At 41.2% G+C, this 17,976-nt stretch overlaps 1 protein-coding gene across 6 annotated transcripts in view; it reads left to right on the top strand.

The window, feature by feature from the left end:
• arhgap24 (Rho GTPase activating protein 24) overlaps positions 1 to 17,976 on the top strand; it is a 705,958-nt gene that overhangs the window by 534,609 nt on the left and 153,373 nt on the right. The window contains exon 1 of one of the 6 annotated variants that reach the window (XM_063043522.1): positions 6,853 to 7,304. The exons of the other annotated variants lie outside the window; for them this stretch is intronic. Within the exon in view, the coding sequence (XP_062899592.1) occupies positions 7,283 to 7,304 (22 nt within the window). The 5' untranslated portion in view covers positions 6,853 to 7,282. Of the gene's footprint in view, positions 1 to 6,852; positions 7,305 to 17,976 lie in introns of those variants that run through there. 6 annotated transcript variants of the gene reach the window in all.

Below are 17,976 nucleotides of genomic sequence, written 5' to 3'. Positions count from 1 at the left end.
TTTGTCTTGTATGTGACTCTCATTATTTGGTAAAGTCACCCTCTCCCTTTTATGTTCCAGTGACAATAATCTCAGCCTATCCAATCGTTCCTTATAATTACAGTCTTCCATTCCAGGAATCCTGGTGAAGCTCCTCTGCACTCTGCATTGTGCCTCATTAATAACTGCCTGAAGTTGTTCTCCTGCTATTTATGGACCTCTCTTTTCACAAATGGAGATAATTTTTATTGTACCTTGTGTTGATCGTTAGTTGTGATTATTGAGCCAAGACTCAAGTAAAACTTAGTGCAATCATTGAAAAGTATGTCTTCAATAAGTAGCGTATTTTAATGAGAAGTTTCATCCATTTGGTAACGACTCAATTTTTAACTGTTTTATGTTAAAATATGGACTTCGTAGCAAGTTAGCTAGAGAACTGATGTAAAGATGTAGTTTTTGAAAGTGATTCTCCATCAGCCTTCAGGCAATGAATTAAGCTCAAATAATAGATGCTTCTTACTGTAAAATCTCACAACTACCCTTTTTGTTCATGCTTCGGTGGACGTTGTCAAAGCTACTATTAAGTATTTATTGGCATAAAAAATGTAATAATATCACGCTGTTTATCTTGGAAGAATATAATATCATTAGCAGGATCACTTACCACAGATGGCAGCTTTAAAACCCTTTTGTTTTTAACAGTGATTCAAAACTGAGGAGTACTCAATATCCTGAGATAATGTTGTCTAACATTTTGGTTAATACCTAACTAGGTTCTTTGACCAGGTTAGTCAGAGATCTTAAGATTCTGTTAGTCAATATGTAAGTACTTGCTATCATGATACTTTGCTGAATCTCTCAAATGTAGGCAACTTCATTTGTCATTGTTTGTATAATATTGTATTACAAACAACATTACCTATTTGGAAGGAATTGCAATGAAGTCATAACATATCAAAATATATCTTATTACCTTTACATCCCATTAAAAGTCATATAATGAGAAAAGTCAACAGTGCTAACTGGCTGCATCACTGCCTGGTATGAGAAGTGTACCTCCCTCAATCACAGGACTCTGCAGAGAGTGGTGTGGACGGCCCAGCACATCTGTAGATGTGAACTTCCCACTATTCAGGACAGTTACAAAGACAGCTGTGTAAAAAGGGCCTGAAGGATCATTGGGGACCGGAATCCCCCCCAACCACAAACTGTTAAAGTGGCTACCATCTGGGAAATGGTACCACAGGATAAAAGTCAGGACCAACAGGCTCCAGGACAAATCTTCCACCAGGCCATCAGACTGATTAATTCATGCTGATACAGCTGTATTTCTATGTTATATTGACTATCCTGTTGTACATATTATTTATTATAAATTACTATATATTGCACATTTAGACAGAGATGTAATGTAAAGATTTTTACTCCTCATGTATATGAAGGATATAAGTAATAAAGTCAATTCAATTCAATGTCATCATAAACACGGGAAAGTCTTCAGATGCTGGAAATCCAAAGCAACACACACAAAATGCTGGAGGAACTCAGCAGGCCAAGCAGCATCTTATGGAAATGAATAAACAGTCAACGTTTCAGGCCAAGATCATTCTTCAGGACTGTGAAAGAATGGTTATGAGGTGGAAAAGTTATCAGGGTAGTCAGATGTTGTACTAAAGTTTGATAATGAGACACTTAAGCTGACTGCAATCTTCTAATACTGAAAACTTTGATTCTCAGAAATTATTTCCAAATGTTTGTTTTTACACAGAGGTAGGGCTTTCTGGGGCATTTGGCACGATCAGTCAGAATTAACTTTGCACATAAACATTTTCCTTCTCTCTCACACACACATTCAGACATCAATCCATTATTGGCTTCTCTCTCAAACACACGCACACACTCACAACAATCCTCTTCCCACCCCGTCACTTGCACACAATAACTTACAAATACGACATTAATATGATCAAAAGAAATAATTATAATAAGGTCAGCAGGCGATTTCATCCAGACCCACATGTCAGTGCCAATTATTGATCATTTGGGGGAGGGGGGGTGTGGGATCTGAGCATTTCTGGCATTTTGTAATTGCCCTTGAGAACTGTGGTGAGTTACGTTCTGCTAAACGAATCACAGCAATGCCATTGAGCAGTGAGTTCCAGAATTTAGAGACAGTAATGAAGAAGGACCAGTGACCTGGTTCCGTTGATTTGTGATGTGGAGAAGGACATAGTGGTGGCAATCTTTGTTCCTTTGGTGGGAGACGTTAGAGGTCTGGAGGGTGCTGTCTGTAGAGCCGAGGTGAGCAATTATAGTACATTTTTAAAAATATGTTCTGGAGCCATAGAGTTGTGCCCCACAGATTTAGGCCCTTCAGTCATCCATGTGGACCATCTTGCCCGTCTTCACTAATCACGTACACTGCAGACACTGTGCTGGTGCTGAAAGGAATTAACCGTTAGGAGACCAGTCAAGCCTTTTCTTGGTTGTTGTTGAAACTGCAGTCACCAAATCACGTGAAAGGAATTTCACCAGGCACCCAACTTGAACCTTTAGGTGTACAATAAACTTTAGGGCATCACACGGTGAGCCACTTGCCACAAGGAACCCAGGGTATGACCTACTGTTGTAGCCACAGCATTTTAGTGACTGATCCGTTGAGGTTCTTGCCAATGTGACCCCAGGATGTTGACAGTGGAGGACCTTGTGATGAAGATGCCAATGAGTATGAGGCAGTTGGTTAGGCTCTCTCATGTTCGAGCTTAGTCATTGTTTGGCACCTTGGTAGCACAAATATTAGAGACAATGCTTCAGCTCATGCCTGAGTGTTACCTAGGTCTTGCTCTGTGCTGATATGTGCAGCTGATCTGCTGAAGGGACCTAAATGGAAACGAATAGGTGTAATCATTACTGAGCACACCCACTTCTGACCAGAGCATGGAAGGAAGATTGTTGATAAAACAGCTACAGGGTGTTATGCCATGGAGGCATCCCTGTGGAATTTTTGCAAAGATATCCTAGGAATGAAATAACTACTCTCCAACAACTATAACTAGTGCATTCTGTGCAGCTTGACACCAAACCTGGAGCATTTTCCCCATTGTGCCCATTGATTTCGGCTTTGTCAGGACTCCTTGATGACTTACTTGGCCAAATACCTCGATGATGTCAAAGATGGTCATTGTTCTCACATTTCTTCTGAAACTCTGCTCTTTGGTTCACGTTCGTAACAAAGTTTTCATGAACTCAAGAGCAATGTGGTCCTGGTGAAATCAACTAAGCATTAGCAAGTAACAGTTAATACTGCTGTTGCCAGCACCTTCCAGTACTCTGATGATAATTGAGCTATGATGTTAAATCAGTCCAAGAGGCACAGATGTGAAAACATTTACATTTATCTGACATGCAGCACTTAAAAAGGAATAAACTATCAGTGTTTATAGGACAAGGCAGTAAATTCATGCAGAGAGAGAGTCCTGTTGTGAAATAGCACTTTTGATACTGAAAAGACATCCAGAAAACATTTAGAACTCTTTACACACTTCCAAAGTAAGATCTAGGAAGCCAGCAGCCAATATGTGTTATTTGGTTTCAGTGATATTGAGAGAGGGATAAATATTGGTCAAGAATGACTTGTCTGGTGATCCTTGAGATCTTTTATATCCCCCTGCAAAAAGGACCTCTATTTATCATGGAGAATTGAGAGTGCTGTTACTGAAATCTGGTGCAACTAGCAAGATGTGAAAGGAACTTGAAGATGGTGGTGGAGTTTGTGGTCAGGGAGCGTCCACAGAGAGAAACGGACAGTTGGCATTTTGTGACAAAATCTTTTATTGCTCCAGATCCTCTTGCTCCTGTTTCAAATATGCACCCAATTTTGGCTTTCAAAATGAAATATTTCACCTCAAACACTGTTCATTCAATCTCTTGCATAAATAGACTTTTCCTAAATACATGGAAGGACTCTATCTATTTCCATGGCAACCTCACATAGCCAAACAAGAAGGCAAACCAAGAACAAAAAGAGTGAATACATATTCTACTTTGGTACTGATGCTCCTCTGAATTACTGTGATAAGCACTAAAGGAGATCCTTTTGAACAAGGTTTGCTGCAGTCCAAATGGGATATGCACTTTCCTGGGTCCTTCAGAAACTAAATATTAATTAAGCTTGTTGAATAATATGATAGTGTAACTTGAAGAAGCAGGTTACCTTTAAATGTTAAATGGGTTCACGTTCACCAAAATGTGCCTCTGCCTGATGACCATAACGGAGTACAGTCATAGCAAACATGAATGAATTCAAAAATATATTAAAATCCGGACTCTGGTGAATGCTATTTGTCATCAGGAGTATTGTTTAGAGTTGTTCTTTGAATGTCTAGAAGGTTGACCTGTGTTGCGCCTCATTGTTGGTTGGGTCGGGCTGGGTCGAAAGTACATATTTAACTGCATTAAAAGTGACTACCCAGTATTTGTTGGCCCCATCAGTGTTGGTAAGGTCACAAGCATTTTCCTTATTGAAGGGCCACAAAGATCATAACTATGGTGCTTTCCCGCTGAAGAGAATGCACGTTGTTTTGTAAGTGTGGTAAGCTACCATTTGTGGTGTTACATGGCCAGTTAGTTTATTTGGAAACTAATTGTGGGGGAAAAAATGTAATGCTTAATAGTTGAAGCATTTGACCAGATTTCCTCACTGTTTTTCATTTGTCACCTGTTGTTTTCAAAATCTCCTGTTCCATGGATTGTGATTGCTTTCTGATGTAAATTAGAGTTGGCAAACCTACTCTAGGAATTGAAGATTCTCTCTGCTAAATGGCTCTCTGCAACATGAAGAGGTGATGTGTTCCAAAAGCAAAATACGGAAGTTGATGGAAATCCAGAATAAAAAGAGCATATGTAGCTGGTCAGGCAGCATTTATGGTGAGAATAACTGGTCAGTGACCTTTTATCACAACTGTGTAGCAGGAGGCTTCAAGAACTGTGTAGCAGGAGGCTTCAAGGACTGAGTATACAGTGTTAACCGCTATTAATTGGAGTAGATTTTTTGAGGGCATCAGGACAGCACAATTTTGAGAATTTTCGAAGACAAATAGATTATTAATTACAAGGTGGTATGTTTCTTTGCTAAAAATTAATTGTGAGCCTTGTGTATAAAATAACAATAATCTAGGCATCAGAATTTGCTGTGCACGTCAGAGCATGTCGACAGTTTAATCAGTCAGAACCCTGGAAAGCACTCCCAACTCATTCAACACTGATTTACGTGGTTGTGTAGGGCTAGTTAGGCTAAACTATTGTGAGGGTAGCAGAGAGGGAGGGATAGTGAGATTGGCTTGATAATCCAGGAAAAGTGAGGGAGCCAGCTGGCAGAATGATTTTCGCTGCACATACCCTGTGTATTTGTTGATGGAGAAGAGATTGGAGGGGCAACGAAGAGATTTTAGTGTAGAGAAAAGGTGATCCTGATTCAGCTTCGACTAAGAGAAAGAGACCTGGTTTAACGCTGTTGGATGCTTAAATCTGTTATGTGCAATGTACTCTCAAGTTGGTGCCTTTGGAAATGAAGAAGCAAAAACAGGGTCATAGTGGTTTTGGCAGTGGGAGGTATGAATACAAGGTAGAGAAATGTTAAGGGTTTACAAGGAACCAGGGAGTGGAACAGCCAATCAATATAAATGGTAAATAAATGACCAAATGTTCTACTTTTGGAAATTTGCAAGTATAATTTAATTGAGGAAATCTCTCTGACCCCTACAATAAAATTATGTGAACTTGTCTATTAGTTTCTGGTATCCAGCACAATGATTCTCATGGGGGTCTGACAGTGAAGAAAATTTCAAGGTCAGTTTTGGGTATGCAGTTGTTTACAGACCAGAGTAATGATGTGGCAAGATGCCACAACCAATGCTGCAGTTGCTCTAGAGGAAGCACAGTTGCTTATCCAAATCATTTAAACTGGCATGAAGCGCAGACAGCTAAATCCAGCCTGAACTCCCCTTGCAGGTTCCCCGGGAATTTCAGGGTCAGACTTTGGCACAATCAATGGAACTATGTGCTCAAAATGTTTGCTGCATAAATCATTTGTGGATTTGTTTGGTGAGTGGATTTTTCTGATGTACATTTTTGTTAAGCGTTTGGATGAACAGATGAGAACTCAAGAAATTGCTTATTAGTACAGTAGAACTGCATTACAATATAGTTTAAAAAAAAGAGTCCACTTATTATGTAAATAATTTAATTTGTGCCCATGGTAATACTTGACATCTCTGTCACAGCGACAATGTGAAATTGGAAAGAGCTTGATTATGAATCAGACAGCTAGCAAAAGGCAACAATGGCCTTTGGCACCAGTGGCATCTGAATTTACTATTCAAATACACCCAGCATTTTTAGACATGTTTTTGATGGGAGACCCTTAATGTTGTGAAGATGGGATTTTAGTTGAAATTATGTATAATTCTTCTAAAGAAGTTTTGTGTTTCATCCATTGTAGGAGACTATTGAGACTTGAACTTACAATTATGTTGAAGTGCAACTATTTATTTTTAAGATAGTAGCCAGAGTTAATAACCTTTACACAGCTCTGTTGAAATATGTACGCAGTGCCTGCTGTCAAATCTGGGGAAAATTGAAGTGCTATCAGCTGGTATTCTTTATCAAATAGATAATAAAGCTGGCAGTCAGTACAGTGTGTATTGTTTTAGAGATGTTCTGCTAGTGTATTGAAAACAGTATACTGTGCAGCTTACTGGAGAGATATCTCACTGGTTTCACACTAGTGATTGCTGTAGCTGGCCTTCACACACACACACACACACACACACACACAAAACGTTTGGAGAGAGACTGATCCTATTGAAGCAATTCTCCGTATCTGAATATTAAATATTTCTTGTACCTCTTGGCCCCAGAGGTCATGGAGCTGGCCATGTGCCTGTTGTTAGTTATCTGATTTACAGTCATGCAACTCTTCCGATTTCACATTGTCTCTGCTGCTGCTTTGCATAGCTGACTCCCCCCTCCACCAGCTGTTCCCTCTCCATCCCGTTCACTAACTACAGTCTTGGTCAGCCGGGAACTGGTGCGCAGTTCATTTTGCAGTGACCTTGTGACCCTAGCTGGCACCGGCTGACCCGTTTTCTGTGGAGCTGTGAGTAGATGACTTCCCATTCCTCGCTGATAGAGTCATGGGAGTAACAGCAGAACACAAGTGGTGTTTACCAGATGCAGACTTGTATGTAGTAAATTCAAGGCAGCTGTAGCTACTGAGTATCATGCTGATTGCCCTCGCACCTAAATGGATTACATTTGTATTCAAGGTGAGTAGAACTCTTTACCTTTCTCTCTGAAAGATCCTTTCCTGTGACAGTTTCATGGAGTTAACTGTACAAAGACCACACTGCTGCTTCAAGTTGAAAAGGTCTTAAACCATGTCTGCTAAGTCGTGATTGGCTGATTGATAGTCTGGTGTGATTGATTAATAGTCAATTGTTTTCACGCATGTATTTTATACAGCATTAACTGTTTGATTGGTAATTTCTCAGATTCAGAATCCAATTTAATATCACTGACAGATGTTGTGAAATGTGTTGTTATGTGGCAGCAGTACAGTGCAAGGGAAAAATCACTTTTAAGTTGCAACAAATAGTTCAAAAGAGAAATAGCAAGGTAGCATTGGTGGGTTCTTGGACCTCTAGAAGTCTGACAGCAGAGGGGAAGATGCTGTTCCTAAAACATTGAGTCTGGGTTGTCAGGCTCCCACCTCCTCCCTGAGAAGAGGGCATGTCCCAGATGGTGGAGATCCTTAATGGTGGATGTCAGCTTCTTGAGACACTGCCTTGTGAAGATGTCCTCCATGGTGGGGAGGCTTCTGCCCATGATGGGGCTGACAACCCTCTGCAGGCTGGTACATCATTGGGCCTGTTTCCTTCACTCTCTTGAAGGATGTTCTAATGTCGGCCCCTGAGACAGAGAATATAGCATTGCCAGATGCTGTGGGGGTTCACACAGGTGTAGTTTTGTTCTCCCTTTCAAAGCATGTGTAAAAGTCATTGAGCGCGTCAGGGAGTTAATGGTGTCGACAACATTTTCAGTTAAGGTAATAGAATAGCAGAAGGACACCTTTAAGCTCATCACACAATGTAATAGAGCTGTCTTCAGCAAGTGTCTGTGCTCGTGATGAGTTTACTGTTGTACATTGAAGTGAGGCACGTGCGTGGTGTTTCTTTGACCAAGTGCAGGAAACCTCGGGATGAAGCTTCTAAGAAGGAAAAGGCATGGTAAATGTTATGGAATGACAGGGAAGAAAATAAAGCTAATAGAAGTCAACAGGAAAAAAGATTGAAACAGTGTCTGAAAACATATTGCATTGCTTGGGAAAGTAACAGTTTGAATTGCCAGGCCAATAATACTGATCAGTTTAAATGTTTCTTCGTATATAATCCAAAGTATAAGATCTCTGTTCTGGTGACTATTCCTTTAATTTGTTTAATGCTATTGTCATAGAAAATAGGCATGATATGTTAATACCTACCTTGTGAACTTTGTGTTGCAGCGTAATTTCTATTTTTGATTATAAATTCAATTTATTGACTCTAATAACACATTCCTTACAGACTAGGGTATTAGGAAAATGATCTAGGTAGTGCATTAGTGTAACACTGACCTGTACATAATTAGACAAAGGGGGAATTGATGACAATTACATGTAAAAAAATTGACCTGTGCTGCTTTTGCTGAGATTGATGACGTGACAATACGCGATAATGTCTTCTAAATCTATACAGTGGGTCATGTCAGTGAGAAATGTAGTCATGTTAATGGGCCATCAGAGATGGTTCAAATGAAATTGATAACATCTATGGAGGAAAAAACGGATGACTGAGGCCAATAAATATTGTGAATTGACTGCTTTGCTATGTTTCTAGTGATCAATGGCATTCAGGAGGTAGGCGTTTCATTTACTTGCATGAAATGTTTACCTAGGAGAGATGTTCCACTGTTGGGTGATGATGTTACCATTTCAGTTGATGCACATGATGTGGATCATGTTATCCTAGAGGCAGAACATCCAAAACTGGAAGAAGCCTTGAACTAGGAGTAGCAGTTTGTCATTTGTGTTATATTTTAGCCCAAATTCACTTTCTTAGAAATTTGAAAAATGGGTAGTGTTTATAAATACACTTATGTTTCCTCCAAATTGAAAATTCTGCCCTGATTGGATTTGTAGCAACAAACCAAGAGGTTCACTGACCAGTCTGTCAAGGTGGTTCTGGTGAGACAACCAATGTAGTAAGGAGAAGGTTGCTTTATTAATGGGCTGTGGATGCCCTGCAGTAGCTATTGCCCTTATCCCTTAGGACCTTAACACTTTCAATGTCCATAGTGGATATAAAACTCCACTGAATATTAAAAGAGCATGTGGTTTGATTCGAGAATATTCTTCTTGAGGGTTCAGGAAGATTACAGTACCTATTGCAAACAAAGCAATGTTATTTCCCATCTTTCCTGAGAAGTCAACACCTTTGCTGTGCTGGCATGTGGCCTCAGAAATCACCATTGTGATTATATTATATCAGGCGGTCTGTAAATCCTCAGGAATCGCCCAGCATGTTCAGCCTTAAAAGTTATTATCCTGACAATCAAGTTTGTTAAGCATTATCAAAAAGCACAGGGAATGCTGCAGTCGCGTTCACAACATGGTGACCTTGGCATTAAATAGCGACAATCAAGTAGCAATGATAATCCCATATCATTAAAAAAAAACAACAACATATACTCCTGTGCTGCTGCAATTGTTAGCAATGGTCTAAAATAGCTATTTCTTCAGGCAGTACAATGTTTTACCTGATCTCTTTTACTGTTTTTATTTTCAACAGATGCATATTCAAATATTTGCATTTATACATATTACTTGAGTAAGTATGATGGGCAGGGAGTAACAAGTGTTAAGTACATTGAAATCAGTATCTGACAAACAACTCACTAAAGAATGATAAAATTGGACATAGAACTTCCCTCATGGCTTTCCATGACTTTCAGTGCTATTAATGTATCATTTCAAATGAAAAGTAAAAACATTGGGCTGCCTTGAAACATTAAGCCTTCATGATAACAGCCATTAACAGACTAGACAATGAGATTTCAGTCTGCGTTTACTGTAAAACCCCAGTGTCCCCTCTGACGTTTGGTGTAACCCCTGTATTGCACTGGAGTTCAATTAGTAGTTATAAATGGGAATGCTGATGAAATGGTGTAAGACAGCAGGTAAGCAGAGATAGACTGAACCGTGTTTCTGAAGCTGCCATTTCAACAAAACACTTCACAAACAAATCATCCATTTAAGCACGTTGGACCATAATCTCATCCCTGAGCTTTGCTGCAAAACTGTTATCTAAAATGCAAGCACAGTGGAAGTGGAAAAAAAGACCAGCTGTAAATGACCATTATAATGAAATATCACATATTCATTAGAACAGAAGGCAATTAAACAATAGTACGTCAGTGTTCAACAATACACATTGATATTGCTAATACACAATATGTTAAATGTTTGAGTCTCTCTACAGAATTTTTATTGCAGTGCTTAGCATATTTGTGCTGTGTGCCAATGTTACATATTCAACTTTAATAACCAATGCCAATCCATATATGATGTAAGTAAGTAACTGCAACACACATCAAAGTTGCTGGTGAACGCAGCAGGCCAGGCAGCACCTCTAGGACGAGGTACAGTCGACGTTTCAGGCCGAGACCCTTCGTCAGGACTAACTGAAGGAAGAGTTAGTAAGAGATTTGAGAGGGGGAGGGGGAGATCCAAAATGATAGGAGAAGACAGGAGGGGGAGGGATGGAGCCAAGAGCTGGACAGGTGATTGGCAAAAGGGATATGAGAGGATCATGGGACAGGAGGCCCAGGGAGAAAGAAAGGGGGCGGGGGGGAACCCAGAGGATTGGGGGGGGGGAGAGAGAGAGAGAATGTGTGTGTGTGTATATATAAATAAATAACGGATGGGGTACGAGGGGGAGGCTCCCCTTGTTATTTAGTCACATACACACATTCTTTCTCCCTCTCTGGGCTTTCCCCCCTCCCCCTTTTCTTTCTCCCCATGATCCTCTCGTATCCCCTTTTGCCAATCACCCGTCCAGCTCTTGGCTCCATCCCTCCCCCTCCTGTCTTCTCCTATCATTTTGGATCTCCCCCTCCCACTTTCAAATCTCTTACTAGCTCTTCTTTCAGTCAGTCCTGACGAAGGGTCTCGGCCCGAAACGTCAACTGTACCGCTTTCTAGAGACGCTGCCTGGCCCGCTGCGTTCACCAGCAACTTTTATGTGTGTTGCTTGAATTTCCAGCATCTGCAGAATTCCTCGTGTTTGCGTAAGTAAGTAACTGAGTGGCACTATTATTTCATGCCTGCATTATCAGAATCTAAAAAAGGGATAAAAGAGATTTTATCCCTCAAGCTAACTCCTGATCCATGCTGGCATTCATAGAATACGTATAATGGCAGTTGCTAATTCAATAAGATGTAATAATGTTATGATTCATGGAGTTTAATCTGCTTAACTAACAACTTTATAGTCGAAGCTTCCGTTTAAAGGAGAAAGTAGCTCGAGGGATAAGTTACATAATTATGAACAAAATCTCACTATCTAAATGAAGCAACACAATGGATGTGATGCAGTGACATCAGTGTACTTGATTTGTTTTGAATGTGGCCATTTCCCAGACCTAGTGTCTCTTGCCATTTTGGAGACCATTTTTCATGAATTACTAAATTTGATAAAAAAGCAATCAGAGCACATTTTACTACAGCAAATATCACGTCCATGCAAAATTTCTGATAGACCTGAGATGGAACAATTTGCCAAATCTTCTTAAGCCTCGAACACTGGATCAACTGTGACATTACACATATACTTAATATTTTTTCAAATAACTTTGAAGGAGTCTTGCTTTTTATTTCTATCTTAATGAATCTAAAGTAACCTACGATGAGAGTAGGCACTGCCCCAGTCATTTTTGAGAACCCTTAGCTTTCAGACATAAAGTAAGGACTCCTCCGTAGAGATCGTTAACAGCACCAAATTTCTTGGTGTTCACCTGGCGGAGAATCTCACCTGGTCCCTCAACACCAGCTCCATAGCAAAGAAAGCCCAGCAGTGTCTCCACTATCTGCGAAGGCTGAGAAAAGTCCATCTCCCACCCCCCATCCTCACCACATACTACAGAGGTTGTATTGAGAGCATCCTGAGCAGCTGCATCACTGCCTGGTTCGGAAATTGCACCGTCTTGGATCGCAAGACCCTGTAGCAGATAGTGAAGTCAGCTGAGAAGATCATCGGGGTCTTTCTTCCCGCCATTACAGACATTTACACCACACGCTGCATCCGTAAAGCAAACAGCATTATGAAGGACACCACACACCCTTCATACAAACTCTTCTCCCTCCTGCCACCTGGCAAAAGGTACCGATATATTCGGGCTCTCACAACCAGACTATGTAACAGTTTCTTCCCCCAAGCCATCAGACTCCTCAATACCCAGAGCCTGGACTGACACCAACCTACTGCCCTCTACTGTGCCTATTGTCTTGTTTATTATTTATTGTAATGCCTGTACTGTTCTGTGCACTTTATGCAGTCCTGGGTAGGTCTGTAGTCTAGTGTAGTTTTTGTGTTGTTTTACGTAGTTCAGTGTAGTTTTTGAATTGTTTCATGTAGCGCCATGGTCCTGAAAAACATTGTCTCATTTTTATTGTATACTGTACCAGCAGTTATGGTCAGAAATACAATAAAAAGTGGCTTGACTTGGCTTGACTACTGTACAAGCCGCAATTCCCAATTCAGCACTGCCTGTAAGACATCACAAATCCTTTTTGCTCAAGGAGAGGACAATTCTTTGACTTCTTAAGTGATGTGAGAATGCTGATCTGTCCAGGTTAAGGTTTTCCCAAGTGTTCAGAGACTATTTGTCTACATCACTTCTGTATACCAATCTCTTGATCAACTGGAAACATGATAGCTCCCTGAATGCATGGATTGTTCAACAAATCGGGCGTGGTTCATTCAATATAAGTGAGCCTTTTGTGCTCATATTGACTCCACTGTCACATCAGACTAATGGGCAGTGTTGGAATATGGATTATTCAATGCAGGTTCCAGTCATGCTGGTGAGGACAGTTCAAATATCAGTCGCAGGTTCATAAAGGAGCATTCTGGAGACTTCTGACAGGGTCTTCAAATGATGATCCCTTTTCCTAGAGCAGTATATTCCAAAGAGGCCATGTTTCATTCTCACCTACCTCAGTTGAAGTAATCCAGCTCTCTGGAGGATGTAGTTTTTGCTCTTTGCGTAATGGTAGATGAGATGGAGGAAAAGGAGAAACAGGAAAGTGGTGACAAAAAGATACACTCTCTGGACATCATTGTCATTGCCCCTTGTCATAGAACTGATTTCACCCCTTTCACCTAACATGTCTTGACAATAGTCATCACCTATCCTGAATGCCGGGCCAGGTAGATTGTAAAGGCAAGGTGTTGGGACAAGAGCCGAGGGTAGGGCCGGTTCTGCTCGCTGCTCCACGACGTTTACTCGGCTCTGTGCTGAACTGACACTGAGGCTGCGGCCTGCTCGGGCTGCTCCAGGCTTTGTGTCTGTGGACTCACTTTTGTTCTGAATGCTATTTACTTACTTTTATTGTTTACAGAATTTGTTTTTTCCCTCTCTCTGCACATTGAGTGTTTGACAGTCTCCTTTTTTTTTATGGGTTCTTTTGGGATTCTTTGTTTTGTGGCTGCCTATAAGGTAACAAATCTCAAGATTGTATAATGTATACATACTTTGATAATAAATGTACTTTGAACTTGTCAAGGACCCAGCTATTTTTGTTTTGGCATGTGCCTGCGTGCATGGGAGTATGTGCGTGTGTGTCTGTCCGCGATGATGTCTTCTTCGTGGCTTTTTACAAGGCGCAGACTGAGAGAGAGAGTGAAAGAGAGAGACTGTGTGGTGCACCACTCCTCACACAGACATTTTCACAGTATTTTCCCTTTATTTTACGAGGTTGAGTTGCGACCTCGACACTCAACCCGGCACAGATGGAAAGCTTACTCGGGAGCGGACCAGACTGGTTTCGAACCGGGAACCTCCGCTCCCGGGTCCAGCGCCGATGTCATTGCATCACCAGCCAGCCTGGACCCAGCTATCTTAATTATTGTGACTACAAGTGCACATTGCAGACTTCAGTGAGAGGTGGCCTGTCAAAGTTGTCCCTCAATTTTAAACACATACATCAAGGTTGAAATAGAATTCGCCATACCATATATGTAAGGATATTGATGGATGTAGTTCATTGGGAAAGGAGTAAGTTTTACTTCATGCAGTGCAGAGTATTTTTGCCCTCTGAACCGTCCAAAGCTTTCACTGGAATCCAACATTGATACAATGATTGCAGGTTGTACCACATAATGAACGGGTGGCAGCAATTCGGTGTTTCCTCCCCATCACAAAGAAATATATGGCATAGTAATGTTTCCTGTAGAGTCATCTTTTGCCCATTATGCTGCTGGCATTCAGGGCAGCAATGAAGGTCCTCCATCTCCAGTGGTGTTCAGGGCTTCCTTCATCGTGTCAGTGGCTTCCTCTCAGTTTTCCCTACTGTCAGTCACGCAAGCCGCAAGTGGAGAATCAGGAATACCAGATATAGAAGGATTCTTCATTGCTGTTTCTGTAACAGTTCCATCTGACCAGTCAGGGTTGTTAGCCGTGAGCTGATCTCCTGAAACTGGAGGACCAGTGGACCACTCTTAGTCTGGCATCTACCCTTTGACCCTGTTTGGCATGGGTGACCCTACCAAAACCCGAAGTATAAAGCCCTGACTCCGGCCACCAGAGCTCTCCAGGTCACTGAGTCACAAGTCTCCAAACCGCAACAAGGTTGTGGTCCTCTTGGAGGTTCTCGTGGAGTCTAATCCCAACAATATAAACTCCCACAAACCATCTTTACTTAAATATGCATCTTCCCTTTGCCGTGCTTACAAATTCAACACATTGGGACTGCTAGCCACAACCGCAGTGTTATACTGTAGATCCTTCAGCTCAAGCTGTGTGTTGTGTCAGGAAGGCAGCTTCAATGGTGTGAGGAATGATGATTAAAACCAGAGCCTCCAGAGACAATGATAATAATAAATGAAGAGAAACTCCAGGATGACATTTGCCATGTTATTTTTCTATTTCCATCAATCCTCTTAGAAAAAATATTATCAAAACAGCCATGCAAATTAATATATTAATTGTTGTGTACATCCATTTAAGAACAAATCTACAACTGTGGTCTGGGTCACCTTTAGGCTTTCATATGCCTTTACCTGGCCCATTGTTTCTACATGGTGCATTACTAGGGACTACAACCAGTTCCATGGATGCTTGCTCACTTTCATAGAAGTCAGAGAACACTAAGGGACAGAACAAACCCTTTGGTCCATCTGGTCTGTGCTGAAACATTAATCTGTCCAGTTCTATCAACCTACACTCGGACCATAGCCCTGCGTAGCCTTCCCATCCACGTACCTATCCAAACTTCTCTTCCATGTTGAAATCGTACCCATATCCACTACTTCCACTGGCAGCTCATCCCACACTCTCATCACCCTTAGGAAAAGAGTTTCGCCTCATGTTCCCTTAAATATTTCACATTTCACCCATAACCCATGACTTCTACTTCTAATCTCACTCAACCTCAGTGGAAGAAGGCTGCTTGCATTTACCCTCATGATTCTGTATACCTCTGTCAAATATCCCGTCATTCTCCTATGCTCTAGTGAATAAAGTCCTAACCTATTCAACCATTCCCTATAACTCGGATCCTCAAATGCTGCAACATCCTTGTAAATTTTCTCTACACTCTTTCAACCTTATCGATAACTTCCCTATAGGTAGGTGACCAGAACTACACACAATACTCCAAATTAGGCCTCACCAGCGTCTTGTACAACATCATCACTTTGATTTATGAAGCCGAAAGCTTTCTTTGTAACTCACTCTAGTTGTGATGCCACTTTCAAGGAACTATAGATCTGTATTCTCAGATCCCTTTGTTCTGCTGCACTCCTCAGTGCCCTACAGCTCACTGTGCAAGCCTTACCCTGGCTGGTCCTCCCAAAGTGCAACACTTCACACTTGCCTGCATTAAATTCCATCTGCCATTTTTCCAGCTGGTCTAGATCGCTTTGATAACTTTCTTCGCTATACACGACACCCCCACCCTTGGTGTCATCTGCAAATTTGCTGATCCAATTTACTACATTATCATCCAGATCATTGTAGATGAAAAACACCAGCAATCCCTACAGCACAATATATGCCACAGAACTCCAGTCAGAGAGACAGGCTTCTGGCTTCTCCCACAAAGCCAGTGTCATATCCGATATACTACTTCATCCTGAATGCCAAGCGACTGCATCTTCTTCACCAACCTCCCATGTGGGACCTTGTCAAAGGCTTTGGCTTCATCAACTTTCCTCATAACTTTCTCAAAAATCTCTATACGATTGGTGAGACATGACCTACCACACGCAAAGCCATGTTAACTATCCCTAATCATTTGCTACCTATTGAAATATTATATATCCAGTCCCTCAGAGCATCTCTCAATAACTTACCCTCTGCTGACGTTAGGCTCATTGGCCTGTAATTTCCCAGCTTATTTTTAAAACCTTTCTTAAACAACAGAACAATATTAGCAAATCACCAATTCTCCAACACCTCAGCATTACTAAGACGAGGAAATCTGCAGATGCTGGAATTGCTAAGGATGTTTTAAATCTCTCTGCTAGGGCTTCAACAATTTTTGCACTTGCCTCCCACAAGATCCAAGGGAACACCTTGTCAGGCCCCGGGGTTTTATCCACCCTAATTTGCTTCAAGACAACAAACACCTTCTCCTCCTTTGTAATCTGCATGCAGTCCATGTTGTTTTGCCTCACTTCTATAGACTTTGTGTCTGTCTCCTGAGTAAATAGAGATGCAAAAAAAAAATCCATTTAATGTCTCCCTATCTTTTTTGGCTCCATGCATAGATGACCACTATGATCTTAAAGATAACCAATTTTGTCCCTTGCTATCCTTTTGTTTGTTTATTGAGATGCCTCTCGGAGTGGGGCCTTCTGGTCCTTTGAGCATGCCGCCTAGTAATTCCCCTATTTAATCCTAGCCTAATCATAGGACACGTTAGAATTACTTACGTCCTTGGCACACGGAGGATACCGGAGCATCCGGAGAAAAACCGCATGGTCACGGGGAGAAAGTATAAGCTCCTTATGGGCAGCAATACTGTAAAGCATTGCACTATCCATTCTGCTACTGTGCTGCCCCAAAGAACTGGGCTCATCTGGGATTTGAACCCGGGACCTCTCACACCCAAAGTGAGCATCATACCCCTAGACCAGCACACCAACTGCCACTGGTTCATACTTTTGCTCTTAATATGTTTGTAGAAGCTCTTGCCTGCTAGAGCGACCTCAGCTTTCCTTTTAGCCCTCCTGATTTCCTTCTTAAGTGTTTACTTGCATTTTTTAAACAAATCCTCAGATACTTCATTTGTTCCTTCATGCCTATACCTGCTATGTAATTCTTTCTTTCAATGGTAGAAGTTGCAGATGACCCAGAAGAGTGATTCTGAATACTGATGGAGCATCCTGAAAGATCCCGAAGAGCCTTAACTGGGGGATCTGAAGAAGATGATTCCTTTACCGGCAGAATTTGTAACTAGCCATCATTGATTTACTTATTTAAGGTAGAAGAGGTGAATGTTTTTCTCTCAGATGGCTGTGAATCTTTGGAACCCTGTCAAAGGGCAGTGAAACCCAAATCTTTGGACATTTTTAAGGAAGAAGTAAATAAATTCTTCATAAGCTTGGAGATGACAAGTCACTGGAGATGAGTGAGAATAAAGAGTTGAGTTTACAGCCTTTGTATCTGAATGATGGAGCA

This window comes from Mobula hypostoma, chromosome 3 (genome assembly GCF_963921235.1).
Source record: "Mobula hypostoma chromosome 3, sMobHyp1.1, whole genome shotgun sequence".
Classification (NCBI taxonomy): Eukaryota; Metazoa; Chordata; class Chondrichthyes; order Myliobatiformes; family Myliobatidae; genus Mobula; species Mobula hypostoma.
The sequence above is the reverse complement of the archived record's forward strand: the minus strand, read 5'-3'. Positions and strand labels throughout refer to the sequence as shown.